Source organism: Mustela putorius, unplaced genomic scaffold, assembly GCF_011764305.1.
Source record: "Mustela putorius furo isolate JIRA1106 unplaced genomic scaffold, ASM1176430v1.1 tig00003942_pilon_pilon_pilon, whole genome shotgun sequence".
NCBI classification, from domain to species: domain Eukaryota; kingdom Metazoa; phylum Chordata; class Mammalia; order Carnivora; family Mustelidae; genus Mustela; species Mustela putorius.
The window spans coordinates 3,144,594-3,172,071 of NW_025422087.1; the positions used below are offsets into that span (position 1 = coordinate 3,144,594).

Sequence of the window (27,478 nt, forward strand, 5' to 3'; positions counted from 1 at the left end):
TCCTTATACTGGGTCTTGAATTCTTTACGGAGTGCGGGAAGGGGGCGTGGGTGTGGGGCAAGGGAGGCAGTTTCGCAACACACCGCAAGGAGTGGAGACCGACAAGGGCTCGTAGAAATGCCCAGTTGATTCACAGAAGACTATATTCCTGGAAATGTTCCCTTGAGAGAGCAGAAAACACAGCATTTTTACTAAATGCTTCTGTTTAACAAGCTGGATTATGGGACATCCCTCGGGTGAAGGGAATCACTGAGGAAGGGGATGTCTGCAACCGCATCAACGTGCATTAGATGAGATGTCAGGAGGGGACTCTCTCACCCGCCCCCCATAATTCTCCACAGCTTGGAAGCAGCTGAGCATTCAGATGTACATTTAGCCCAAAGCCACCCCAGGAGAACCACACATTCCACAATCCAAGGTTGGGCTCAGGCTTGGGGGCAGGGAAGGTCTTAGAACCTGCTCCCTCAGGCTTCTGACGCTCTGGGGTAAAATGAGTTTATCCAGATAACCTTCTCCACCCGCTCCCTCGTTTTTCTAATACTAGCTCTCAAGTAGACATTTCATTTCTTAAAAAAAATAATAATAATTCCAGATAAAATCTGAGGATGATAAATACAGACTCTGAAATCTGGAAAGCTCATTTATCTCTCTCTCTCTCTTTTTTTTTCTTTTTAGAAAAAATTCAACTGTGTTCAAATACCCCCCCCCCCACTTCCCTTCACCGTATTACTTCTCTCCCCCATGGAAACAGAAAGCTTTTTAAATGCTGGCTTGGATGTTACACAGACCAACAACCCAAACAGCAGCAACAATAACAAAAACTCCCCTTTTTCATCAGCCCCAAGATTGTGAAAATGACAGGAAGTCCAGGTTGGCTCTGGCATTTATAGCACTGACATACATTCAGCCCAGAGAAGCTCTGGTGACAGGCTTTCTAAACAAGGCCCTGTCCGGGGCCTTCTTGTCAGGCCTGGAGCCCCATAACCACGCCCCTCACACCATACAGCAGCACATACACCACTCAAGCCTTTCCTGGTCTGGGAAGGGAAGAGAAGAAAGACAAAGACCTGGGGGTTCTGCAGTCTTTGGTAGGTCCAGGTTTCTATCTTAGCTGCCTCTGACTTTTGCAGTTAAAGCTTGCCTGCCCTTGAGGCAGGAGGGACCAGCTGGCCCTTGAATGGTTGGGAGTAGGCAGTAGCCATCTTGGCTGCAAGCGCTGGCGTTCACCCTGAGTTCCTCTCTCCCCTCGGCTTCAATCAGAGGTGTGTCCCGCAGGTTTTGGAGGCCAAGATCTGCGGAGGTGAGGGCTGACAGCCTGTCTGTTTAGTCAGTCCAGGCCAGGCTTCTGCCAGTACTAAATGAAGCCTCGGTAGTCATATCCCATCTTCTCGCTGGCAGAAAGTCAGACCAGCAGAAGTCCAAATCTGGGAGAATGTCTTCAACCCCACTTGTCCTTACTCCCGGCCCCCATTTTTCCTCTGAGAGCTAGGTAAGTTGGTGTACATTTGTGGTTGGGAGGGAAGGGGGTCTCTCCTGAGGATTCTAGCAGAGTCTATGCTCCTCGTGGCTCAGCCCGGAATCGCTCTGCTGCTGCAGGCCACTGGAGGTCACTGGGTGACAGTGGGGTTTAACACCCCTGCCGCTGGCCCCAGAACCCCAGGGACGGAGCCAGGCACCGAGCCTTGCAGGGCAGACACAGGACTCAGGGGCTCTGGGACGCTTCTCAGAGGGCCTGGCTGTGGCTGGGGTTGCTGCGGGGCAGGCGGTGGACCTTGCGGGGGCGGTGGCTGCTGCTGCTGCTGCTGCTGCTGCTGCTGCAACTTCTTCTTGTTGATTTTCCTTTCCTTGGCTCTGCGGTTCTGAAACCAAATTTTAACCTAGAAATGGAAGATGGAGAAAAACAGAGGGTGATGAACGAGCCGATGGAGGGGGTAAGGAACTGGTCCTCAGCCCCAGCTGCCGTATCTTTCTCCCCAGCTAAAGAAGGGCCCTCTCGAACTCCCGGACCCCCAGACCTTCTCCCAGCCTTTCACCCGAGAGTTTGGGACAGCCCAGCGCTGGAGCCCTTCCCGAGCCCAGTACAGCCTCAGGAGAGAAGAGCCTTCCTCCCTCCTTGCTCGCCACGTTTCGTTCCAAAGCAGCCTTTATCTACAGCTTCACTGGAAAAGTTCAGAGTCTCAGAACCAAGGAAAACAGAAACTTTTCCACAAACAGAAACAAGGAAAACAGAGCCTTTTCCACAACAAGCAAGAGAAGACCAACATGGATATAGTTCAAAATGCCAGCCTTTGGCCTCTCAAAATTAAACTGAAATGTAGTATTATTCCTCACCTTAAAGCTGAGAATGAGATTTGAGAGAGAGAGAGAGAGAGAGAGAGATTTGTCCATTTATTTGAGAGAGAGAGAGAGAGAACATGTGAGTGTGTGGGGGGAGGGGCAAAAGGAGAGGGGGAGAGAGTCCCAAGTAGACTCCATTCGGGTTGCAGAGCCCCACATGGGGATGGATCACACAATCACAGCCTGAGATGCTTAACTGACTGTGCGACCCAGGCGCCCCCTGAGAACGAGATTCAGTGTGCAGCTTCACAGTAGTGGACTCCGCCTTTTTCTAGACCATATAGAGTGTTCATGAGTCAAGCCTCACTCTAATTTTCATGGGCCTTTCTTTAAAAAAAGATTTTATTTATTTATTTGACAGAGAGAGATCACAAGTAGGCAGGGAGGCAGGCGCGGGGGCGGGGAGCAGGCTCCCTGCTGAGCAGAGAGCCTGATTCGGGGCTCCATCCCAGGACCCTAAGATCATGATCTGAGCCAAAGGCAGAGGCTGAACCTACTGAGCCACCCAGGAGCCCTGGGATTGGGGTCTTACATTAATTTTTCCCTAGGTATGGTACTGGGCACAAATTAAAAAGGTCTTTAAGTCTTCTTTCACCAAAAAAGAATTCTGGATTAAACTACTACTCATATTTTTTTTCTTGCACCTTCCGGGTCCCGGAAAAGAGGAGAAAAAGAATCAACATCCAAAGAAGACATCTAGAGGTGGAAGGAACCTTTTCTAAAAGCATTTGGAAGGAAATACTCTCTATCCTCCTGCTTTATTTATTTATTTATTTACTTACTTACTTAAAAAAAAAAAAGACTTTATTTATTATTTGACAGAGAGAGATACAGTGAGAGAGGGAACACAAGTAGGGGAAGCAGGAGAGGGAGAAGCGTACTCCCTGGGATCAGGGCCTGAGGCAAAGGATCAATGACTGAGTCACCCAGGAGCCCCTACTTACTGATTTTAAGTAAGCTCTACACCCACTGTGGGGCTTGAACTCAACAACCAGGAGATCAAGAGCTGCATGCTCTGAGCCAGCCGGCGCCCCTCTATCCTCCCGCTTTAATCTGCTCACAGAACTAGGTAGATTCTGGGGCCTGGCTTCTAACTCTGCCTGAGGAACCCCCTGCCCCCACCCCCACTCGCCGCCAGTGACCAGGCCCTAGAGGGAGCAAGACGGTTCCCACCTGCCTCTCGGAGAGCCCCAGTGTGGCAGCCAGCTCGGCTTTCCTCCGGATGGTGATGTAACGACTGTAGTGAAACTCCTTCTCCAGCTCCAGCCGCTGGTGATCCGTGTACACCACTCGGTATTTGTCTTTCGTCCTGGTTTTCACTGAAGAGGAAGGAGAAGTTAGGGCTGAGAACTGCAAAGCGGACCATCAGTCATGGGTAATGACAAACCTCCCTAACCCAAGGGCCATTTCTCTTCCTCCACCGCCCCAGGGGGCCAGGGTTTGGCTGGTTCCTGCCGGGCCTGACAAGACCCCCAGGGGGTCATGAGGGGCCGGTACAAGCCTATCCAGACAACTAAACTAACCTTGAGGTTAAGTGGTTTTTAAAAATGAAGAAAAACTAAAACCTCATTCACACACGATAACAGAACCCAACCACCCTTCTGGTAAACCAAATACAGTACTGGATCACGCTAGGCCCAAAGGCAAAGGGGGCAGGATGGAATCTCCAGAGTCCTGGGAGTATTCAGATTTTCAGGCGTGTGGGAATTGGAAGCCCACCCTGAAAACAGCTGGGGGGGTGGGTATGTGCTGGTGGCAATGTTACTTTCTGTTTGCTTTATTAAAAGTGGAAAGAGGAGTGCCTGGGTGGCTCAGTCCTTAAGTGGCTAACTTCAGCTCAGGTGGTGATCCCAGGGTCCTGGGATGGAGCCCCACATCAGGCTCTTTGCTCAGCAGAGAGCCTGCTTCTCCCTCTCCCCCTCCCTCTGCTTGTGTTCCCTCTTTCACTGTGTCTCTCTCTGTCAAATAAAGAAATAAAATCTTGGGGCACCTGGGTGGCTCAGGTCATGATCCCAGAGTCCTGGGATTGAGCCCCACATCGGGCTCTCTGCCCGGCAGGGAGCCTGCTTCCTCCTCTCTCTCTGCCTGCCTCTCTGCCTACTTGTGATCGCTCTGTCAAATAAATAAATAAATTCTTAAAAAAAAAAAAGAAATAAAATCTAAAAAAAAAAAAAAAAAAGTGGAAAGAGGGGGAGGTGTGCAGGAGCTGACAGTTTCTCTCAAGTCACCAGAAACTTCTCCCGGGCACACTAGTCCCATCTGGTAGAATTCTGAGCTGGTGCCTGGCTGGCAGAAAACCCTCCCCCCAGCTGCGGGGAACACTGTATACCTGGCTGAACCTGGTTTGGCATTTGGCGCTTTTTCTTTTTCAATCCCCCATTTATTTCTGCTACAAACTCTGCCAGAGCTATCCAGACCAGTGATCTATGCTCATTGGATTGAGTCAACATATTAAACCTCAGATTGATTGTTTTACTGAAGGGCCTTGACAAATAGTGCCGTCGCGGTTGGAGCGGGCCCGAGCCTGGCGTCTGCACCAGGTCTGTCCTGGGTCAGTCGTTGGTAGAGCCCCCACCCCCGGCCGGGAGCTCTTCTCTCCTCGTTGGCCCCAGGTTCAGGTCTTTCTGCAGCCCGACAGGTTCAGTCGCTCGGTGCCCAGTCCTCTAGGAAGATCTAAAGGGTCTGGGAGTTTCTTGGAGGTGTTTAATGCCCCGCAGGCCTACTTTGTTCAGGTAAAAACCCTTTGCAAACCACAACAAAAGCGCCCTGGGAAGATACAGGCCGGATCAGAGGGAGCTCCCCCGAGCCGCTGAAAAGGGAACACAGTCGCAAACAATGCAGGACAAGGCGATCTTATCAAAGAAAAGCCCTTTCAATGCCTTAATAACAACCGCATTCTGTTTGAATTACCACTACTGAGCAAATGGCGGTCCCGGCTTTCATCCCCCTCCCCGCCAGGCGCATTAACATAAACACGGCCCGGCAGGCGCATTTGAATGGCGCAGCGGCCCCGACCCCGCGGCTGCTAAGAAAGTAAAGGGAACTAACACGTTCTGAGTGGAGGGCGCGTTTACACGCGTTGCTGCCTCAAACCCACTCGAGGCTGCCAGCGGTAGTCGCCCCATTTTACAGATGAGGAAACTGAGAGTCGGACGAGGTCACGCAGGATGTATCAGGCGGGGTTGGAGAAACTGCAGCCGCGGTTGGAGCTTAAAGGGCACCCCCGGGACTTGGGAGCAGGGCGCAGAAAACGTTCTCCGCGCTGAACATCTCAGCAGCGGTGTTCGCCTTGGGGTGCTTGGGATCGGCTCTTGTTCCAGTACTCCCCTTTCAGTATCCGGGATGCGCCGGGAGCGCGGTGACCCAGACCCCTGTGCGCTCTGCGGCTCGAGCCCCAAGGGCCTAGGAGGCGCCCCGCACCCCCTGGGAACCAAGGAGGGGGATGGAGGAGGGGAGAGATGAGAGGGACTTGTGAGAATTCATTATTGACTGCGAAAGTCACCACCCTCTTTCCGGGCCCTAAAAGAGACAATGGCAGGGCTGGGAAGGTGTATATCAAAGCGGGCCGGGCCGAGGACCAGCCCCCTAGCCCCTTGACAGATGATGCTCCGCAGAGGAGTAGGGCACTGGCCTGCGGGCCTCGGCCTCCCGACATTAACATCACAAGGGCGCCCGGCGCCGACTGCGGCCTTGCCACCTCTGCGCGGGACATCACAGCGGCCTCTCATCTGCTGACCCCGCGGCCTGGGCTCCTGCGGCTCCCCTCCCTCTCCCCCGCCCGGGCCCGGCCCGGCGGCCGCTCTCCCCGGACGAACCAAAGGGCTCCCTTAGGGCCCCCGGTGGCTGCCAGTTGCGCCCCAGGCCGGCTCCGTAAGAGAGAGCCTTCTCTGAGACGGCGCACCTTTCAGACGAGGGCGCCTCCTCTTGGGGAAGGGACCTAGCCGAGGCTTCGAGTCTGGCCCTGTGGCCTTCTCCGTGGGCGGCCGCATTTCCCACCGGGCATGTGCCCAGTGACGCAAATACCGATGCCCAGAGACAGCCCCCAACGACTTCTCTGATTTATACGGCAGTAATTGGCTATAAACCTCTGCAAAGTGTCCATAACCTGCAAGAGGACAAGGCTGGGCCACAAAGAAGGAAAGAGAAAAAAGCGGAAGTGCAGAGGGCTAGGAAGACTTCAAGGAGTGCACAGCGGACGCCAACAGGACTCTCTCCCACCACACCTATTCGCACTTCCTTTCCACTTTGACACACATCCCAATACCAGAAGGGACAGACCCGGAACTAATGAGCCCCCACAATGGGGCAAACCTAGGACGTCTGCAGGGACATCTCCTGTGTAAGCTTCTTGAACACAGGCGCATGTGAACATACATACACATACACCTCCCTCCACCCCAAAACCCTGGAAAGGAAGGGTTGGAACGAATGATCCCTGTCTGGAGCAGAAGCTGAATCCTCACCAAGGATTCCTCCCCCGCCTCCGCAGACACAAGAGGACTCCCATGACTTCTTGCCCCTAGCCCCCCAGCTTCTAAATCTTTGCAAATCAAAGGTTCAATGAAAGGACGCCCTCCTTTCCCCCTTAGTTCCTGGGGCCTTTCCTGCAACAGCAGCTTTGCCCCACGTCTTCTTACTCGCCCTAGCTCTTGAGATCCCTTGAATTGGCCCGAATGGTCGAACCTGGTCCCGAGCACAGCCTCGCAGCCCTCCTGGTCCCCCCGGGCCACCATTCTTCTTGAGTGGCTCCGTGGCGTGGAAAGAAATGCTCTAAAGTCCGGCCGATGGAGTGCAGGGCTCCCTTTCCCCGGCGGCTCCCAGCCGCGCACCCGGTGCTCGGGGTGGCAAGTGGAGGAGGACGCGCTCCTGCACCGCCGGCTCCGCCGACATTCCTGGGAGCGTCCCCGGAGCGTTGGGATGGTACGAATGAAGGACCGCTGGAGGGAGGAAGTTTCTCTTCTGCGCTAAACCGAACGCGGTCTGGGAGACCAAAATATCCACTCTCGCCCCGACCCCCTGCCAGCCCAGGCACAGCAGAGAAGCCCCGCAGTCGAGGCCCCCTGAAGTAGTCTCCCGCCCTGGCCCTCGGGGCGCGGAGCCCCTAGACAGCTCCGGACGCCTCGGTCCGCCCTGGACACGCGGCCCGCCCAGCAGCCACCTCCTGCGGGGCGCCGCCACCGCCTACCTTGGCTTCCGAGGGACGGCTGCGCAGGCTTCCGCATCCACTCGCACAGGTTCCGCCGCTGACCGCCGGGGGACAGCTGCTCGGCGGCGGCGGTAGCGGCGGGCCCCGGAGGGCCGGGGTTGAGTGTCTGCAGCAACCCCGAGGCGCAAGAAGGCGCGGCGGCCGGGTGGTGCGGGTGGTGGTGCGGGTGGTGGTGCGGGTGGTAGTCGGCGGGGCTGCTGTAGCCCATGGCGGCGGCCGGGGAGCCCCCGTTGAGGCCGTGGGCGACGGCGTTGGCTGCGGCCGCGGCGCCCCCCGGCGCGTAGCCGTTCCAGTCCTCTCGGAGCGGGGCCCCGTAGGCGGCGGGCCAGGACGGCCCCGGGGACTGCGCGCTGTCCAAGTTCGCGGCCGCGGCGGCCGCAGCCGCCACATGGTAGCCGCCGTAGTCCGGGTACTGCGGGGGACTGACGAAGTTCTGCGGGGCCAGGTTGAGGCCGCCAGAGTGGCGCACGGAGCTGGGGTACATGCTCACGTCCTTGTCCAGGAGGTAGCTCACGTACATGGTGGCGAGGGCCCGACAGCAGACCTCACCATGCTGCCTGGGGACCGACGCTGGACGCTGCCGGAGGGCGCGAAGGGGAAGGGGCGAGGCGGGGTGCGGAGAAGGGCGTCCGGCTGCGCCCCAGCCCGCGGAGCTCCGCTGGCTCTTCGCGGCGCTTCTGCCTCTGAGGCGGTCCCTCCCTCTGGCCTGCCTCCTCCCTCCTCCCTTTCTTCCTTCTTTCCTCCCACCTCCTTCCCACTGGGCTGCAGAGGCGGGGAAGACCCGCCACAGGCTGGAGTGCGGAGCCCCAGGCCGGCGGCCTTTCGTGATTAACGAGTGTTTACAAGACTCTATTAGTAATGACACAGACACCAATGGCTGGAGACGTCGAGGCGCAGCGCGCACCCTGCGCACAACCCCCCGAAACACGATTTGCATTTTAAAAGATAAGGGGAGGGGGGAGCTCCAGAGACCCGATCACAGCTAAATATTCAAACCTTTATTGTTAAGAGCTTCCTCCTTCCAACCTGGTGCACTTTAACCTCCAATCACAGGTTCAAAGAAAGAAATCAAGAGACTTGCAAAAGAGAGGGGGGAGAGCTATCTTGGTGGGAATCTGGGCTTGGAGACTGAGTAGTAGCGTGTATGCATTTGCGGGGTGGAAGCGGGGGTGGGGGCGCATCACAAGCTCCTTTTATACCGAAGAGAAAAGAAAAGGGAAGCCATTACTTTGATGACAACGTTTTTGACCAACCCGGGAGAAGACGAGCTAAGACGATCTCCTAAGAGATGGGCCAGTTCCTGTCTTCCCTGAGCTCCTGGCCAGAAGGACTCCGCGCCCCAAACAACTGTCACTGCTAATCGGTTATTCTCTTCCCCCATGGAAACTCCTGCCTCTCGCAGGACATAAATTATGATCCTAGCTTCAGGCTGCATCTCCGAGTCCATCTCACATTTGGGATTTAAGTTAAATTAAGGCAATTAGTTTTTTTTAAAAAAGAATTTATATTCAAAACAGTCCAACCAAGGAGCCTGTGGTAGAAGTCAGACTAGTGGAGGGCAGTAATGGGGGTGGGGGGCAAAATGGGGTCGTTAGAGTGCTGGGAAAGTTCTGGGTTCCTGAGCAGGGTGTTGGTGACACGGCATGTTGTCTGTGAAGATTCAGCGAACCTACACAGGTACATGTTTATTTTACTGAAATCAGCGGCTAAAATCCAGGAAAAAAAGAGCCAGAATGTGTACCCTAGGTATATGTCATATAATCACACCTATGTCTTAAAAACACTTTCTGCTTTACAAAGTAAAAGGTTATACAGAGGAAAATTGTCTTTCATCTCCAGGAGATGGGAAGGGAACCTGGGCTGTTCCTAATGATTGCTTCTGAACAACTCTGAGTAGGGAGGAGTTGAGAAAGTTTCCTGCTTGGTTTTGAAGCACTGTGTCAAGGGGCCCGGAGCTCGGTGGCCCCTGTGTGTTGCGCGGCCTGGATCCGGAACTGCCCCGACCGGAGCGCAGGAGCGATGAGATCCGTCTTGCGCTCGCGTCCATCTGGGTTCAGCCACCACAGGGAGTGAACCCGCGGTAGTCTTCCAGCCCTTCTCTCCAGGCCCAGCCAGCGCTGCCAGACTAGGATCTGAGGATCACAGCGGCGAGTCCGCGGCCTGGGCAAGACCTCTGGGTGGCCTTGAACGGCTCTCGGAACCAGCTCATCTCCAGAGCTGCACTTGTCGGTTCTCATTGTGAAGCGCTCTCTGGTATTTGTCACTTCACCTTCTCATCTCTGGAGCCCTTCTTCCAGCGCTCTTTATCTCCCTTGATCCTCACGTCTCCCGAGATGGGGAACAAAGCTGGTGTTGGCCTCTCCATTTTACAGATGACACCCACCAAAGCTGCAGACCGGAAAGAGGCCAGGCCCAAGGAGGATCTGAACTAGCCCAGGCCTGTAGGATCTCCTGCTTGCTGGTCCCTCCAGGTCTTTGCCTTTCCTAAGGAAGATGGTTAAAAATCCGGGCTCAGTGGAGGGTCAGAGAGCTGAGCGCTCAAGAGGTGGGAACCAGGAGCAGGTTCTGCATGTGGACCTTCCCACCTGGACCAGACAGCTGAGTGTCACTGGACCTCTCAAGAAATAAAATAGGAAATACATCGCACATTATACATATGTATATATGTAATGAGATCCGTATATCTGTAATGTATAAATGCATTACAGAACCCAAATCATTGAGCTGGGGGACAGGGGGAGAAAGGGGGTGTCTGTAATCCTGATGAGAATGGGCTGAGAATATGGGAGGTTACATGGTGGGCATTGCAGACTTTTGATCTACCAAACATCTCCCTCCCCTTCCTGGAGACACAATTCCTCTTTCTGTCCCCCACAACCCCCTCCCCAGCCTCGAGCTCTGGAAGCCGAGGCCCAGGCTCAGCCTGTGTCTTCGGAATGTGGGCATTCTTTGGAACAATCACTTTATTGGGGACAGCCATTCCCTCCGCCCTGCAGTGGCCACTTCCTGCGTTTTTATGGCTCGGCCGCCGGCCGCTGGCTAATTGTCCCGGTTTTCCAGCTGTGTCTCTGTGCTCTGCCCCCGAGAAAGGGTTCTGGCCTGCCCAGCCAAATGCTTTGGGAGCACCCGGGGTTGCTCTGGCCCCAGGGGTCATGCCGGGCCCCAGTGCTGGTAAAGCCCACAGGTTCATTTGGGTGGCAAGTGCTGGAGAAAGGAAATCGTGATGAAAAAACAATTGGTTTTCTTCATGGAAAATGGGCCTGCAAGCAATAGGTTGTACCCCCACCCCTCCCCACCCCTGCCCCCAAGGTCCTGGACCTAGGCTGTTTGGTGAGGGAAAGGAGCCTCTACTGATGTCCTTGGACAAGCTCCTCAGATTGGAAATGTCCCTTCACATCCAGTTGCCCTCTCAAACAAGAGGCCCACGTGGGCCCCCAAGAGGTAGGGCGGCAGGAGCAGTCAGAGAGCATTGGAAGGTGGCTGGCTGCTGAGAAGAAAGCTTGCATGTGTCTTTTTGTCATTATGGCTTAGCCTCTGGTGGGTCTTCGTCAGGTGCCTACCCTCTGGAGGCCTGCTCTAGTTGGGACTCTACCAGCCTTTGGGTGCAGATGTGGGCCCTGGGAGGATGTTGGCGTCACCTGCACAAAGCCCCAGGGGGAGCTTTCTCAGTCCTGGACCCAAGGTGCTTGGCAGCTTTGTTAGAACCATGTGAGCTGAAAACTGCCTGGGATAGTCGTCCCCAACTTCTCTGCTCAAGGTTCCTTTCCAGCCAGTACCTCTGGTCTCCAACTGGCTGCCCCACCAGAGAAGCCTTCAGCAGATCGTTCTGGAGGAGGCACTGGTGGTAAGCTAGAGGCTGGGGTTGGGCGGAGGCAGAATGTGACCCCATGGAACCAGCGCTAAAGCAAGCTTTAAAGGGTAGGAGAGGGTGGGAACAAAGAGACCCAGGTAAATAAAGCATCAGGAATACTACAGGGCAGCCACAACTCGGTTATCAAAGGGATGTCTCTTTGTTGCTAACATTGTAAAGGCCATTCAACATTCCTTGGGGAGAGTCAGGGCTTCCAGAATTCTGGCTGGTGGCAAGGGCAGGGGCGCCGGGCTAGGGCGGGGCAGGGGAGCGTGAGGCACAGGAAGGGGCGGGCTGCTCCTCTAGGCAGATGGGACACTCCTTGAATCCACAGATCATTGACAGGACTCTCTCCCTGCTCAAAGGTCCCCAATGTTTGCTTCAGTTTGGGGGACCCTCCTTTCCCCTATATTTGTAGCTCCTGAAAACTGGGGCACCTGTGATCCTTGTAACCCAGACAGGGCAGTCCATCTCTGCCCACCTTAGCGTGCTGGTCTACTTTTGGAATCCCGTTCAGATCAAGGGAATTATCCAAATAGTGCAACATTTCTGTTCTCCCTCTCCCCCTCCGCACAGGAAACCCTCACCTTGCACTGACCTGGATTCCCAGCATAATTAAGGAAGAGTGGGAAGGAAGAGAATGTGGTTTGATACAATTGGTCAGTTTGGCAATCTACATTGCTGAGGAGATCTCTACTTAATTTGGTGTTTAAGGAGTTCTTCAGCCATTGCACCCAATCGGCAACCCCCCTGCACAAAGAAAGGCTCAATAATGGGTGGTTTGACCGCAACGCCCCCGCCCCCCCGCCGCGGCTCACTCAGCTAACATCTCTGGGAAGGAAATCGAAGGAAATCGATGGCAGTGTCCTTTCTGTGGGGCGTCCCCAGAGTCCATTGCCCGCTCAGCCCCATCAGGCCACAATGGATCCCCAACGCGTTCATTCTGAACAACAGTGAGGGCCGCAGCTGTCCACAGCTGCCCAGGCTTCCCTCACAAGAGCAGATGTCCCTTGCCCCCCTCAGAGTCTCAGAGTGGAGACTGTTCCCCCACCCACCCTCTGCGGCAAACTGAGTATCTGGGCTTTTCTACCTGAGGAAAAGTTCCTGAATTTGTGGGAGGTCTTTAGTGGACTAGAGTTTTACCACTCAGGGGAGAGGGGGCAGGAGCATGGGGGAAATCCACTGCCTTATTTGTCTCACAGAGGAATCCAAGGCTTTCTTGTCCAAGGCAAGGAATTTACAGTTTTCATTATTCTCTTCTATCTACATTCTTGAAGTCAAGAGATTTAGGAAAAGAAAGAGCCTCAAGGGAGAGTGTGACATTTGGGTATAGAAATCCAGTTTTGCTCATTGGGTGAATATGATGAAAATAAGTGATGGTGGCCTGTTTTCATTCTTTCTTCTGAAATTAGAGTCTGTGGTCACTGTGGAGTTATCGTATAACCCATTCCCGTTCCGTGTGATGGATGAGCACTGGGAATGATTTAAAGTCCCCCAAGGGAGGGCCTTGGGGTCTTACCCCAGGAGAAAAACCCTTGATGCTGAGGAGAATCGGGCTCCCGGGCCAGCAGCAGCTAAACGTTATCACTTGGTCTTGACGTGGAAGGCCTTCAGTTACCATTTGTTCACTCACAACGTCTGTGCCTAGAGTGACCTTTGCTTATCATATGAAAATATGTTCCGAGGAAGCCCTACACAGTAGTCTTTATGAGGCTGAGGGAAGGGGCTCAGATAAGGTTCAGCTCTCCTTGAGTCACTGGGAAGCTACTCACCCGGGAGGGGGGACAGGGGACTTACTGTTCGTGCAGCACTTCCACTTTATAGGGGAGAAATCCAAGGCTCAGAGAGGTTGGGCGACTTTCCCAAGGTCACACAGCTAGCTGTTCCAGTCACTAAAACTAAATGAGCTACTATAGGTACATTGGAACCCATAAGATACTGTATGGATGTTAATTATTACTAAGGTTGCTGGTGCCACCCTGGAAACACAAAACCAACTAGACGATTCCCGGAATCCAAACTCCCCACTGCCACCCCCCACCCCCCACACCAAATAGTACCAGAACAATCAGGTTCTGCTGTTGCAACATTTCGGACTACTTCCCGCATCCCACTTATTTCTCTTTTATTCTCTCTTTCACGGGCACCTGCTAACTGCTGTTTATTAGTTTATTGAATGGCGAATTTTCCATAAATTCCATCCCAAGTTTTCCATCCCAAGAAGGTCTCCATCTACTCCTGTCCTACAGTACATACTTACTAAAAAGAGCTCTTTATTTTTGAACTGGAATTGACATCCTAAGGCTGATCTCTGGAAGTGCGTCAAATTTAAAATGAATAAAGAAATTTATGCAAAGAAATTGTCTTGTCATTTCTCCCCTTTCTCTTCTTCCCATGCCCGTGTCCGTGGACATCTTTTGGACACACAGACCAAAAAGACGGCATCTCTGGGCAAATGAAAGCAGACCCCTCCCCAACTTGGTTTCTCAGTTACACATGTGAATGCCAAGCTGGGACTGGGCTCGTGGATTCCTAGCGGGAGCAGGGAGCACTCTTTTTGCTCAGAGCACACGCTGGGTTGGGGTTGGACATTTTAAGAGGGGGGTGAAAATTGGCAAAGCAGTACCGGCACCTGGGAAGGGAGTGTGCTTGGAAGGGCTGCAGGGTTAGGGACTGAAAGCAGCTCCTCGCCTTCCAACTATTTTTTGCATTGCTATTGTGTTCGTGTGTTAACGAATTAGTAAGTAAAAGATTAAATTACCCACCCTGGGAGCTGCACCAACAACTCTGGAACCCCAGATGCCCAATGCTCTCAGGCCACCCCGCCGCCTGTGCTGGTGCACACACAGGAAGGCCTCAGACAGTGGCCCTTGGTCTCCACCATCTGGGTTTGTCTCCCGCCTCTTGCGCAGGACAGCACGGAAACGAAAAAATGTCTCCGCCAGGCCAAGGCCAGCACAAGCCCAGGGCGTGTTGCTGTGTGAGTCCACAGAAAACTGCTCTCCCGGACTTTGGCAGCCACAGGTGACCTGCTCCCACAAGACCCAGCCTCGGGCTCTTCGCTCCTACTGGAGGAAAAAAAAGCCAGAACTGCCAGTTGTATTTGCCAGAGCCCTTGCCAGCTTGGCGCCCCTGTCCCGCATCCTGCGTCTGCCTGTAAGACTACAAGAGCTCCGGAGTCTTGGCCGAGGAACCTCCCAGCTCCTTTCAGGGGTGGATCCAGGGTCTCCCCCCACGGAACATCCCCCTGCAGAAAGAAACAATTTCGGGCAAGCTTTGAAATGTAACTGTGTGACTGAGGACACCCAGGTGGAGCCAGCCCCAGAGGTCCAGATCTCCTGGACACTCAGTCTACAATTGTAGCTGGAAGTGTCGTCCCCCAACCCTCCAAGCCTGGCTGCCTTAGGTCGAGCCTATTTACAGGGACAGTCCAGACTCTGCAGTGGGGGGCCATCTATCTAACAGGACTTATCCTAGGGTTGGACAGGGTGGCTTGAATATAGTGGATTAGTGTGTCTCAGACCCAGTCTGATGGCACTTGTATCCTAGGCCCCCAAGTTACCCATCTAAAGTGAAGCAGGATTCTAGCCCCAGCCCTAAGGGGCCCATCGTGGCCTTGGGGTCCTACAGCACAGGAACTGAGTCATCAAGTTGCCTTTGTAGTGTACACCTGGTGCTCTTGCTTCCGGAGAAGCCTCTGGCACAGGCCCAGGCCAGCCAGGCCCTGGCATTAATCTACAGGGATGTGGGTAGCCACAGCTCACTGCCCTGGCACCCCCACCCAGCCCCCTCACCAGCTCCAATCTTCCCCCCTTACCTCGAGCAGAGAACACCTGTATGGTGGGAAAGGAGGGATGGAGGTTCCCTGTTTGAAATACCTGGTGTGGTCAGAGCAGCTTCTTTCTGTGAGATTCAGCCCCCCCAACCGATGTGTGGCCACACTGCTTTTTGTGAAAAGGTTTTCTTGCTGCTGTTGCTGCTGCTACCCTGGGCCTGGGATGGTCCCTAATGGAGGTTCCAGTCTTCAAAAGGGCCTTCACTTCTTACCAGGTCTGCATCTAGGAGGATGGGTATGACTTGTTTCTCCTGTGCCAACACAAACTTCAGTCGTGTTGTTGGGGTCAGACAAACCCTCCAGTGTGTGGGGAGAACCCATGCTCCCCAGAGAGAGAGAATGAGCGAGATCAACCCCTTTTGCATGAATGAATGGACATTCTGGCTTTCAGGACCGACAGCGCTGGAGCCCCAGGGTTGGTAACCTCCCCAGAAACCGCCTATGAGGGCCAGAAAGATTGCAATGGGCACCATTTTCCTCCATTACCTGCTTTATCAGCGCTGTAGGGGGTGGTTTCATCCTCATCTTGGGGGCCAGAATATCCAGCACTACTCAGTGAGTATTATTAAATTATTATTATTTATTTTATTATTAACTTTTTAATGACCGATGGCTCTCCCGAGGCAGCCTGAAGTTCTGACGACCCAAGTCTCAAGGGACGACCTTTGTGAGAGTCGGGGGTGGTGGGACGATCTCTGGAAGAGGCGGGGAGGCCGCCTGCCCCTGACTTTCAGGCCCGTCCAGCTTGGAGACACCCCCACTCCCACCCCTCTTTCAAGAGTGCCTGTGGCAGCTGCTCCGCCTGCCCCCACGGGGCGCCTTCCCAACGTTGGCCCGTCGCGAGGCTCCCATTCGCCCACGGACCCCCCACCCGCGGCTTGCCCGGCGCGGAGGACCCAAATCAGTACCTCGCTCTCCTCGCCCGGGCTCCCGGCTCCCGTAGGCGCCCCAGAGGGAGAAAACTACTTCTGCTCATATGTTAATGTCCGTACGGCAAAAGAGGTGGGGAAGAAAAAACAAAGTGCTGTGGAATAAAAAGATGCCTTTTCCTCCGGTTTTGCTTTGCAGCTCGGGCTTAGCGGGAGAGGATGCGGACCCAACAAGAGCTGGATAAGCGCTTTGGAATCCACAAAGGCTGGTGGTGTCAACGGGCTGCAAAGGGAGTGAAGAATTGAAGCAGTGAGCTGGATAAATCGGGGCCAAAGCACGAACCTCTACAGAGATTTTGGCAAAGCGTGCGCGTGTGAGTGGGTGGACAAAAGGGCTCATTATTCGTGCGGTGGCTTCAGTTCTCCCCTTCCTCTGCGCGCGTGTTGGACGCCGTTCCCGGCCCGCGCCAGCTACCGTCCCCGCACGTCCGGACGTGCGCCCCGGGTCCCGGGCTCGCGCGGCCACTACAGTCAGGTTTGCTCCGCGCCCAGGAGGTCGGCGAGACGCAGGTGGCCGATCTTCTTCACCTCGCCCAGGGCGGTGCGCAGCTCCTGCTCAGGCGGGCAGTGCAGCCTGCGCGCCAGCTCCCGCGGCACGGCCGCCCTGTCGCTCAGGCGCGCGGCGAGCACGAACGGGAAGCCGAAGCGCGCGCGGTACTGCGCGTTGAGCTCCGCCAGCCGGAGCCGCTCTTCGGCGTTCAGGCTCGTCAGGCCCGCGCTTCTCTGCTCCCGCTGCGACTCGGCGGTGAGCGTTCCCCGCTGCAGCTCGCGGCCCGCCAGGTCCGGGTGGCAGCGCAGGATGCCCTCTTGGCCTGCAGGAAAGCACAGACACGCGACGGGAACACGTTACCCCGCGGGCGCGGCGGAGAGGGCGCACGGGGCTGCGGGCCGCCCGAGCCCGGGCGCCTGCACCGCCCGAAGAGGGCTTCGCCAGGGAAGCCGGGTCTTCAGGAGGTGACGAAGGGCAACAAGGGGTGTCCTGGAAGTGCAGGGGTGCCCACGGCCACCGCCCCTCAAACACGTCCCGAACCTTGCGCCCCTCCGTCCCAGCTTCAGGGGCCTCGGCCTGCACCCAGGGGCGGGGCGGGAAGTGACAAGTTTGTCCTTTGAGACCTTGGGGCAAGAAGAGCGGAGGGGAGAGGCCACTGGGGCTCGGAATTTACGACTTGCTCGGGAGGGAGCAGGGACGCGCGATAAGGAGACCGAGCATTTCGTATCTTTTCAAAGTCCTTTGCTCTCAAGGGGGCTTTGATGTCTCAGAGGGCCGGACACGGGGGCCTGAAGACTTCCTGCAAAAGCCACAGAATGGGTTTCGTTCTGTTCCAAAGGAGACGGGCGGGGAGGGTCCAGAGGGATAACATCCATGGGGCTTGGCAAATAAATGTCCAAGATTTTGTGATCCTAAGTGTGAGTTTTGGGCTTCTGGAATCAAGCATCCAAAGAGGCTTACAGATGATTAAGTGTAAAGAAACCCATTTCCAGCCGGAATTCCACAGCCCTTTGAATGAAAGTGACTTTTTTCCTTTTAGGAAAATAACACCCACTCATCACCTACCCTGCCTGAGGCTCCTTCCCCTTCTCCAACTGTAGGTTCCAAAGACACTGCAGACTGCCTTGGAGTTTTCTTGGGAGATAGTTTCTCATAATCTCCTAGACCTAAAATTGGAAATCCCTGGTGATTGACACCTGAGATTTTAAATCCAAATCCAGAGAGTTTCCCTGAGCCCCAGCCAGCCATTTTGCTCTCTCTCTAGAGAGAGTATTCGAATAGTCAAGGCTGGGCAGAATTTCAGATATGGTCAGCAGACGGCCGTAATCTGTACAATGAGGATAATGACATCTAACTTGCAGAGGAGCTGTGAGCATTAGAGACAATTCATTTCCCTAAAACACAGTGCCTGAGTCCTTGGGTGGCTTAGTGGGTTAAGCCTCTGCCTTCAGCTCAGGTCATGATCTCAGGGTCCTGGGATCCAGGCTGCATTGGGTTCTCTGCTCAGTGGGGACCCTGCTTTTCCCCCTCCCCCTGCCTGTCTCTATCCTTACCTGGTGATCTCTCTTTATTTAAATGTGATCTCTCTTTATTTAAATTTAAATGTGATGTCTTTTATTTAAATAAATAAAATCTTTAAAAAAAGAAAAAACCACACACAGTGCCTAATGCTAGCAAACATCCAATAAACAGCCATTATTAGAAGTCGTAGTAAACACTGTTAATGGGACTGTGGTGCAGTTGGGAGTATCCGACTGTGGCCCTGGGATTAGCCATGAGTTCTGTTGGAAAAGAAGATCATTTAAAACTTGCTTTAGTTACGGCATAAACCTCCCAGTACTCAAACCTGGTAGTTTCTGCCCAATTAAACGATGATTGGGATGGCACCACCTAACTCTTAGACAGGGGCCAGGTAGGGATAACTGGGGTGGGGACATCTTTATTTAAGAAAACATTCAGTGAAAGTTCCGATGGGATTAGGTGACCTACCCAAGGTCACTTAGTAGCTCAAATGCCAGGCGGTTTGGGGGCACTGGCTGCCCCTATGAGGCTAAGGGGCGCTTATTTAAACGAAACTCGTGTCGCCAATTCTCCCATCTTTATAACACCACTGTTTTAGACCCCCTCTCAGGAGCCCTATCCCTGGGGCGCTGCAAATGCCAGGTGGTTCTTTTCCATTTCCTGCGTCCAGCCCGGTCCGGGTGGGGCGAAAATGAAGGCGTTAAATTCCCTACCTGCACTCCCGGCCCCAAACGCTGGCCCTGGAGCTTGGCTGTGCCCAGCGGACACCTGCCACGCAGAATCTACTCTGCACCCACCCAGCCCTGGGCCCCCGCAAACAGCCGGCTGGGAATGGGGAAACAGAGTCGTGCGTGGCTCTGCAAGTCGACCCTGAGGGCTCCCCCGGGCTCTCCCTCCTTGCATATTCAGGTTTTCAAAGCAGCATGTAGACAGTGGTGACTTGTGTGTGTGTGTGTGGGGGGGGGTCTGGCTGAGAGTCAGTATTCTCACCGACTCCCCTTCTCTCAGCTTCCCTTCCCCCCTTATTTCTTATTCTCTAGAGACCTAACTGGAGCTGGGGAGAAGTAGTTAGCTATTGGGTGGCGCCCGCATGGGGGTCCTTCCCCAGCGGACTCCCCTAGCTGACCACAGAGCAGAGAGAGGTAGAGGTGCAGTGGGGCTGGTCCCTCTTTCCTTTTTGCTTTCACACCTCACTTCTCACTCCCCTGGGTTTGATTCCCCTCTTGAAAATGCCGCCTGGGGTTAATGTTTGCCCAGGATCCAGCCTGTGTTTTACACTGTTTGCAGGGAGGAGTGGGAGAAGAGGAGAGAAGGGAGGCCCAGAAAAGGGCAGAGCAAAGAGAAGAAGAACACACACACACACACACACACACACACAGAGCTGCAGATAAAGAGAAAAGTACAGGGAGTCCCTCAGAGGATGGCAGCTCAGAAAAAAAGGGAACCTGATCCCATCTAACCAAAGACTCTTCCTTTATTGCCCCACACCGCTGACCCCATGAGCATTCTCCCCACCCTCGTTGTGGGGGGGGCAGCTCAGCAGTGGAGTATCTTGTGCTTCTCAGGACTATGTCAATGCTGCCTAATCTTCAGTCTTTCTTTCTTCTTTCTTTTTTTTTTTTAAAGATTTTATTTATTTATTTGACAGAGAGAGATCACAGTAGGAGAGAGGAAGGGAAGAGATCACAGAGAGAGAGGAAGGGAAGCAGGCCCCCCCCTGAGCAGAGAGCCTGAAGAGGGGCGCCTGGGTGGCTCAGTGGGGTAAAACCTCTGCCTTCGGCTCGGGTCATGGTCCTGGGGTCCTGGGATCGAGCCACCCCGCATCAGGCTCTCTGCTCAGCGGGGAGCCTACTTCCTCCTCTCTCTCTGCCTGCCTCTCTGCCTACTTGTGATCTCTCTCTGTCAAACAAATAAACAAAAAAATCTTAAAAAAAAAAAAAAGAAAATTAAAACCTACCTTTGATTCCCTACTGTCCTCTAGTTTCTTTCTATATCGCTGCTCCTCCTTACAGTGAACTCCTCAAAGGAGTTGTCTACGCAGTGTTCCCCGTTTTCTCACCTCCTATTTCACGCCTCCTATTTCACGTTCATTCTGTTAAGCTTTCAGCCCCGCCCACTAGCGAGTGCACACTCATCAGGGCCACAGACGATGGACATCTTGCCCAAGCCCCATGACCAGTGCCCGGTCTTCTTCCTCAGCCTCTGGAGAGAATGTCACAGGCTCGCTCCTCTCTCCTTAAAAGATTACCAGCGCTGGCCTCCTTTCTTCGCTGGTTCTTACTTTGCCAGATCACTGACACGGGAGTACCCCAGGACTCAGTACTTACCTGTCTTCCCTTCTGTATTTACACTGATGCCCAGATGTTCTCACTGAGTTCTGTATCTTTAAATGTCATCAGTTTGTTGTTGTTGTTGTTGTTGTTTAAGAATTTCATTTCTTTATTTGAGAGAGAGAGAAGGAAAGAGAGGGAGAGAATGAGGTAGGGGGAGGGGCAGACAGAGAGAGAAGCAGGCTCCCCGCTAAGCAGGGACCCCACCAGCAGGAATGCCCTCCGTTTTGTTTTGTTTTGTGTGTGTGTGTGTGTGTTTTAACGACACCCAGATCCAGTCCAGCCTACAGCTTGCCAATGAGTTCCTGTGTTGTAATCCATAAGGACACTCAATATTTTCATTTGGATGATTATTACGCCCCTCAGACACAACAAGCTCCCATTTTCTACCTTGTCTTCTCAATTGTAAAGTTTTCCCCATTGTAGAAAACGACACCACTGCCCATCCAGTTACTCAGATTAAAAATTTAAGTTACCCTTCATTTCTCTTTGTTTTTGATCTGTCTTCCCCCCCAAATCCATTAAAAAAAAAACAAACAAACTATTGAGGGGCGATTGGGTAGTGAAGTCGGTTAAACCTCTGCAGACTCTTGGCTTCAGCTCAGGTCCTGGTCTCAGGGTCCTGAAATACAGCAGCCCCCCTCCCCGGTCAGGCCCCACACTCAGCAGGGAGTCTGCCTGAGACTCCCTCTCCCTTTGCTCCTCCCCCCATTTGCTCTCTCTAAATAAATAAATACACGTTTTTAAAACCTGCAAATCAAACTCTAAAATGTATTCTGAGAACCCAGTCACATCTCTCCATCTCTCCTGCTCCAACCTGAGTCCAAATGAGCATCTCCCCTCACTTTTACCACCTCCTCAGTCCCTGTACCTGACCTCTCTTTCCTTCTATCTCTCCCCTTGTCACTATTCTCCCCACACTGTGGGCTTTCTGTGCTCCCGAAATGCCAAAAATTTTAAGTGCCTTTTCTCAGATGGCCTTCTCCTGGATCTTAGACTGCTTCCTTCTCATTTCTCAGTCTTAAACTCAAATGTCACTTCCTAAGAATGACCTCTTTCATTACACATTTTCTTCTAAGAGTTCCTAGAATGTGAAAGTATCTTCTTATTCATGTTCATCCTGTCCCTCTTTACTAGAATGTAAACTCATTGAAGGCAGGCACTTGTCTTGTTCACTGCTCTGTCCCCCATGCCTGGTACGATTCCTGGGACCCAGTGGGCACCTGACCAACACATCACTCTCAGGAAGGAGTACTATATGTTTTTTTTGATGGAACACCCTTTAATAGTCTCTTCTAAGTACCTTATAATCTGCATTTCAGGGAATTATGAGTATCTTTCTTATTCATTCAACAACTATGAAATATGTATTAAGTAATAAATTATAGAACGACTGTGCAATTTTGGAATGTCACAAGGAGATACACGATTAACCCTATGTTATGAGAGGGCTTTTTCCCTCTTTGATTTTTAACACAAATCAATACTGAATTGGTTTGTTATTGGCTGTGTGTGTTTGTGTGTGTGTGAGGGTACGTGTGTATGGGTAAGTGTTTCAACCATCTTCCCTTTACTTTTGCCCTGCCCCTTGCCTGGAAATGAGGAACTGTTTGGCTCAGAGTACTTTGCCAGTTGAGCTAGAGCTGAATATTAATCCTGGACTGCCACCTACTGACCAATAATCATCATGGTGCAATGGAAATAGATTGTCAACCTTGGTTTACTCTAGAAACAAGATTTTCGTTTCCACTAATGGTAGACGGTTTTCTTTTCTTTTCTTTTCTTTTCTTTTCTTTTCCTTCCTTCCTTCCTTCCTTCCTTCCTTCATTCTTTCTTTCAGATTTTATTTACTTATTTGACAGAGATCACAAGTAGGCAAGAGGTAGGCGGGGGGAAAGGGAGGAGGCAGGCTCCCTGCTGAGCAGAGAGCCTGATGCGGGGCTCGATCCCAGGACCCTGAGATCATGACCTAGCTGAAGGCAGAGGCTTAACGCACTGAGTCACCCAGGTGCCCCATAGACAGTTTTCTTAGATCATGTATAAAACAAAGTCTTGACCAAGTAGATTACCATATCCCGAACTTTACTTTAAGGTGTCTTTTAGCTTTCGGATTCGAAGACTATTACACCCATTTGTTCCCAACCATGCAAAGATTAAAGCTAGACTAGTCAGTAAATCCTATTTTATTTGCTTATTTAAACAGCTGAACATAGCATCTGGGACATCGGGCATTAATGTTAATTGAATAAATTACTGAACAAATAGATGTAACCCCTAGAAAATGTTTCTAGCTGTTCCTCCCTGATTCTCTAAAAATGCCGCAAAAGCTGTTGGGTTGACTATCAGAGTTCTGAATTCCAGTTCTGCCACTTTCTAGTTGTGTGTTCTTTTGACCAAGTTATTTAATCTCTCTGTGCCTCAGTTTTCATCTGTAAAATGGGTATAATAATAATACTTGCTTTATAAGATTGTTACAAGGATACAATGAGTTGACAAATGCAAAGTGCTGAGAAAAGTGCCTGAAACACACCAATAGTAAGGGTGAAATGCATTGTAGCTATTGTTATTATTAGTTGCTTATTTAACAACATCAGCAGCAGCAACCTCATCAGTGTGACCACCCATACAGCATTGAAGCTCTGCTCCCACCTGTCTGAGAGAGTGTGGATGCTGGCTTAGGGCTGAGAAGTAGCCCACAGGGAAGTCCCTCCACAGAACAAGGTCTAGTCCAGAAACGAACAACCCTCCAGTTTCCTCTGGGCATTTTGTCCCACTGACTTGCCACTAAAGTCACTCCAGGGAAAATGTGTGGGAACAGCGTAATATCAGGAACCGTCATCTTTAAAAATCATTTCATGATTTCACCTTCTAAATCATTTCATGCATTTAAATCTTTATTAAGTCCCAGTATCCTATTCACTGAATGATGTAAGATTCTGACACTGGCTGGAATACAGAGTTCCTGTTGAGTTAGGAGAAGGATCAAAAACAAGCCTTGGGAGAGAGGGAGTGAATGCCAATCCCCAAATCCCACTTTGCTCGGGATTGTGATTGGATTTAACCTTAACCAGACCTTTTTTTTTTAAGATTTTATTATTTTTTGACACAGAGAGAGAGACGGAAGCAGGCTTCCTGCAGAGCAGAGAACCTAATGCGGGGTTCGATTCCAGGATCCTGGGATCATGACCTGAGCCGAAGGCAGGTGCTTAACAACTGAGCCACCCAAGCACCCCTTAACCCAGAACCTCTGCTCAAACCTATCAGGGTGCCTGCTGGTGGGAAAGAAGACAGAAATAGGGAAGTTTTAATTTTATTATCTAAGTTTCTGGCACAGCAAACTCTAAATAAATGTCAAGTAACTGGATAAACCAGTGAATACTGGATTTAAATTATCCATGTAATACCTTCCCTCCCCAGCCCCATCACCCAGTCCCATCATCCCTTGTGTTTTAAGACAGATAATGGGATTTTTCTCTTATTTTTACCGTGATAGAAAAAAATGCTATTCATAAGGCATTCACACCCTTTAAAAATTATTTCCCTCTGGTCTTGAAGGCTTTTCGTTTGATCCACATTTTCCTGTCAGACATTTTGAACACGGGTTCTGGTGAACATGGTGAACATGAACATGGGTTCTTGCTCTTTCCAGCTCACTCTGTAGGCTGTGGGCTGACAAGGGGAACCCCTTCCCTCCCCAAGCCAGGGCTGAACATTCCTGTGAGTCATCAGTCACAAGGCTCTGGTGTCCATCAGCCTCATTAATTCCTGAGCCCATGGCAGAGCTGAAAAAGGCCCTGAGAACTGGGTGACTGCCAACAAAGTCCTGATATTTCTGTCAGTTTGATTTTCTAACACCTTCCTCCCCTCTTGCTAAATGTGCTTAAAACAAATTAAAATGAGTTCCTTCCTTGGGAGACATTCATCTGACAATTGGAAACCATCCTGAATGTCAAACTCCGGATGGATAGGCAAGAGTTCTGTTTCTTGGCCTTGTAATGGTGAAGAGAGTGGCCATTTTCCCCCAACCCCTCCACACACAGACCAGATCTCTGTAGAAGGCCCCTCTGTGAAGGCAGCCCTTGCCCCTCATCTCCCTTCGAGCTTTTCTGAAGATACAGGACAGCCCAGTGAGTGGGCTCTAATCCTGGGCCTCTGAATCTTTGTGAGGCCATGTGTCATTCTGAGTCACTTGGGGTTAGACTAAACCTCCACCCCCGCCTCTCCTCACCCTACACCCAGAAGTGTCTTCTTTTCTCTCTCTACCCAGAGGAAGTCAACAATTTCTTTCCCTTTCTCCAGAGGAATTCTTTCAGATTTTTGTCTTTTCCCCTTCACTCCCTCAGGGAGTTGCTGATCTGAATGAGTTTACTTTCCTTGGCGGTCCAGTCCAAACTGGCCCTTTCTGGTAAAAATGTCACCCATCTGCTCTTTCCCCTGGGCTCCTGAGATATTCTGATACTGTGCTGTCTCCTGTCCTGCATACAGGACATTCCCAAAGTGAACACACTTGGCTAAGAGAGGGTGGGCCCTCTGCCTGACCTTTGGCCTCTGAGCGACTATGAGGCCTGAGGAAACAAGTGCCTGTTCCTCTTCCTCTTGACCTCATAGCTTTAATATTTAACAGCTCTTTTACCTGAGCCAACGTATGTCTCTTTTTCTAAAAATTTAATACAATTTTTTTAAAAAACAGACTCTGTGCCCAGTGTGGAGCCCAATAAGGGGCTAGAACTCATGACCCTGAGATCACTACCTGAGCTGAGACCAACATACATCTTTAATTCCACTTTGGCCTAACACCTTGCAAGTGTCTGACTCGCATTGAATAAGCCTGAGGAAAGTAAACCTTACAATAAAAAGTGCTGATCAACATATCAGCGATAAGCAACTAGGCTGAAACATATAAAAATATTTTGAGGGGCGCCTGGGTGGCTCAGTGGGTTAAGCCTCTGCCTTCGGCTCAGGTCATGATCTTGGGGTCCTGAGATCAGCCCTGCATGGGGCTCTCTGCTTAGCAGGGAGCCGGCTCCCCCGCTCCCGCCCTCTGTCTGCCTCGCTGCCTACTTGTGATCCTTCTGTCAAGTAAATAAATAAAATCTTTTTAAAAATTAAAAAAAAGATAAAAATATTTTGATAAGCATATTCGAAATCCTTTTGTGGAGATTCTCAGCGTCTAATGCCGAAGCCTTACCTGACTGCGGAAGGGCGTCAATGAAGGCAAAGAAGTGCTTCTCTAAATCTTCCAAGTTGGAGAACGGGCGCTGGGACCAAACAGCAGCGGCAATCAGAGGACACCTCTCAATGACATTCCCAAACACATCCACAAATTCCCCAAAGTCCATGGAGTTGACCTTCTCAATGTCCATTGCTTGCATTCAGCCCGAGGCCGGAGAACGGCAGCTCCCCTCTCAAAAGCAGGTGACCCTGGCTCTGCTCGCCAGCTTATATTTGCTGAATACGCAAGATTTTTTTTTTTTTTTTTTTTTTTTTTTTTTTTAATGCAACACCAGCGTGGCATGTTTTGAATGCCTCTGGCAGGAGTACATCCACAATCCTTGTGTAATGAGCAAACTGAGGTTAAGGTTCTAATCCGGGGAGTGGAGATCTCTATATGGGAAATGTTTCTCACCAAATTGTTCCCACCAAGCTGGGAGGGACCCTATTTCACTGTGGGCCTTCAAGCCAGAGACCCTTTTGGTGTCATTAACATTTTTTTTAAAAGATTTTATTTATTTATTTGACAGACAGAGATCACAAGTAGACAGAGAGGCAGGCAGAGAGAGAGAGAGAGCGGAGGAAGCAGGCTCTCCGCGGAGCAGACAGCCTGATGTGGGGCTCGATCCCAGGACCCTGGGATCATGACCTGAGCCGAAGGCAGAGGCTTTAACCCACTGAGCCACCCAGGTGCCCCTGTCATTAACATTTTAATGTCAAGGGTATCCCAGGAAGTTTTGTCTGATAACTCAAACACAGGTCACAAGTCCACCTGCCTAATGTGTGATTTCCCATTGGTTGCTGCTAGAGAGGTCAGATGGTGTGTTTTATCTTTTCTCTGTATCTCAGATGCTTAACATGACAGGTACTTCATAAATGCTCATTACACAGGATGTGGCATCTAAGAGATAATGGTGTCCCCTTTACAGTTGTCTCTCAGACACCATGACGTGTTAGTTTCTTCCTGAATATATATACAAACCTATCTGAAATCACCTTGCTTATTGTATTTACTTATTTGCATATCATCTCTCAGCCCCAACTAATTACATGAGCCTGGAGACGGTGTGTCTTGTTTGCCTCTGTGTCCTGGGTGCCTAGAGCTGTGCCCACGGTAGGGGTGACTTAGTTGACCAAAGGACCACAAAGATTTAATTTCTCACCTATAGCTTTCATGTGTACTCAAAACAAAAGAAACCATGGAAGATAAAGTTAAAAAAAAAAAAAAAGAAGGGTCAAAATTTTAAAATAAATTGCTGCTGTTTCCCTTTAGAACAAAAAAATGCAAACATATTTGTAAAAGTCATACTAGCTACATGTTTGCCTCCATCGGAGTCAAAACTCAAGGGTAGAGTGGCCATATTAGCTTTATTTTTTTTTTAAAGATTTTATTTATTTATTTGACAGACAGAGATCACACGTAGGCAGAGAGGCAGGCAGAGAGAGAGGAAGGGAAGCAGGCTCCCTGCTGAGCAGAGAGCCCGGATGCAGGGCTCCATCCCAGGCCCCTGGGATCATGACCTGAGCGGAAGGCAGAGGCTTTAACCCACTGAGCCACCCAGGCGCCCCCCCCCATATTAGCTTTACTAAGTTAACTACATCGTCCACTGTGGTTTATGACAGGTGGGTGACAATAGTGCCCTTGACCATCTTTCAGATGTCATGGAATTTGTCCTCCTGTTTGTGGACATTGTCTAGCCCAGGTTCCCTCTGACGACCTGACAGAGGGACCAAGAATTCATCTCTTGAAAAGAAGCTGGTAAGGTTTG

General features: G+C 51.7%; 2 protein-coding genes across 3 annotated transcripts; both read right to left on the reverse strand.

Annotated features, from left to right (window-relative positions):
• Positions 1–871: 871 nt before the first annotated feature.
• Positions 872–8,355, reverse strand: CDX2 (caudal type homeobox 2). 2 transcript variants are annotated; one of them, XM_045069640.1, is made up of 3 exons: positions 7,523–8,355; positions 3,515–3,656; positions 872–1,877 (listed from the first exon to the last, which is right to left on the reverse strand). In XM_045069640.1, exons 1-3 carry the CDS (start codon positions 8,061–8,063, stop codon positions 1,724–1,726), a joined length of 837 nt encoding a protein of 278 aa, XP_044925575.1. In that variant the 5' UTR covers positions 8,064–8,355; the 3' UTR covers positions 872–1,723. The 2 variants fall into 2 exon arrangements, with proteins under 2 accessions (XP_044925575.1, XP_044925574.1); XM_045069639.1 differs by having other exon boundaries at positions 3,511–3,656; positions 7,523–8,329.
• A 7,433-nt stretch (positions 8,356–15,788) lies between these two features.
• On the reverse strand, positions 15,789–25,927 carry URAD (ureidoimidazoline (2-oxo-4-hydroxy-4-carboxy-5-) decarboxylase). The gene is made up of 2 exons (XM_004774826.3): positions 25,687–25,927; positions 15,789–16,969 (listed from the first exon to the last, which is right to left on the reverse strand). Exons 1-2 carry the CDS (start codon positions 25,868–25,870, stop codon positions 16,629–16,631), a joined length of 525 nt encoding a protein of 174 aa, XP_004774883.1. The 5' UTR covers positions 25,871–25,927; the 3' UTR covers positions 15,789–16,628.
• Positions 25,928–27,478: the final 1,551 nt, after the last annotated feature.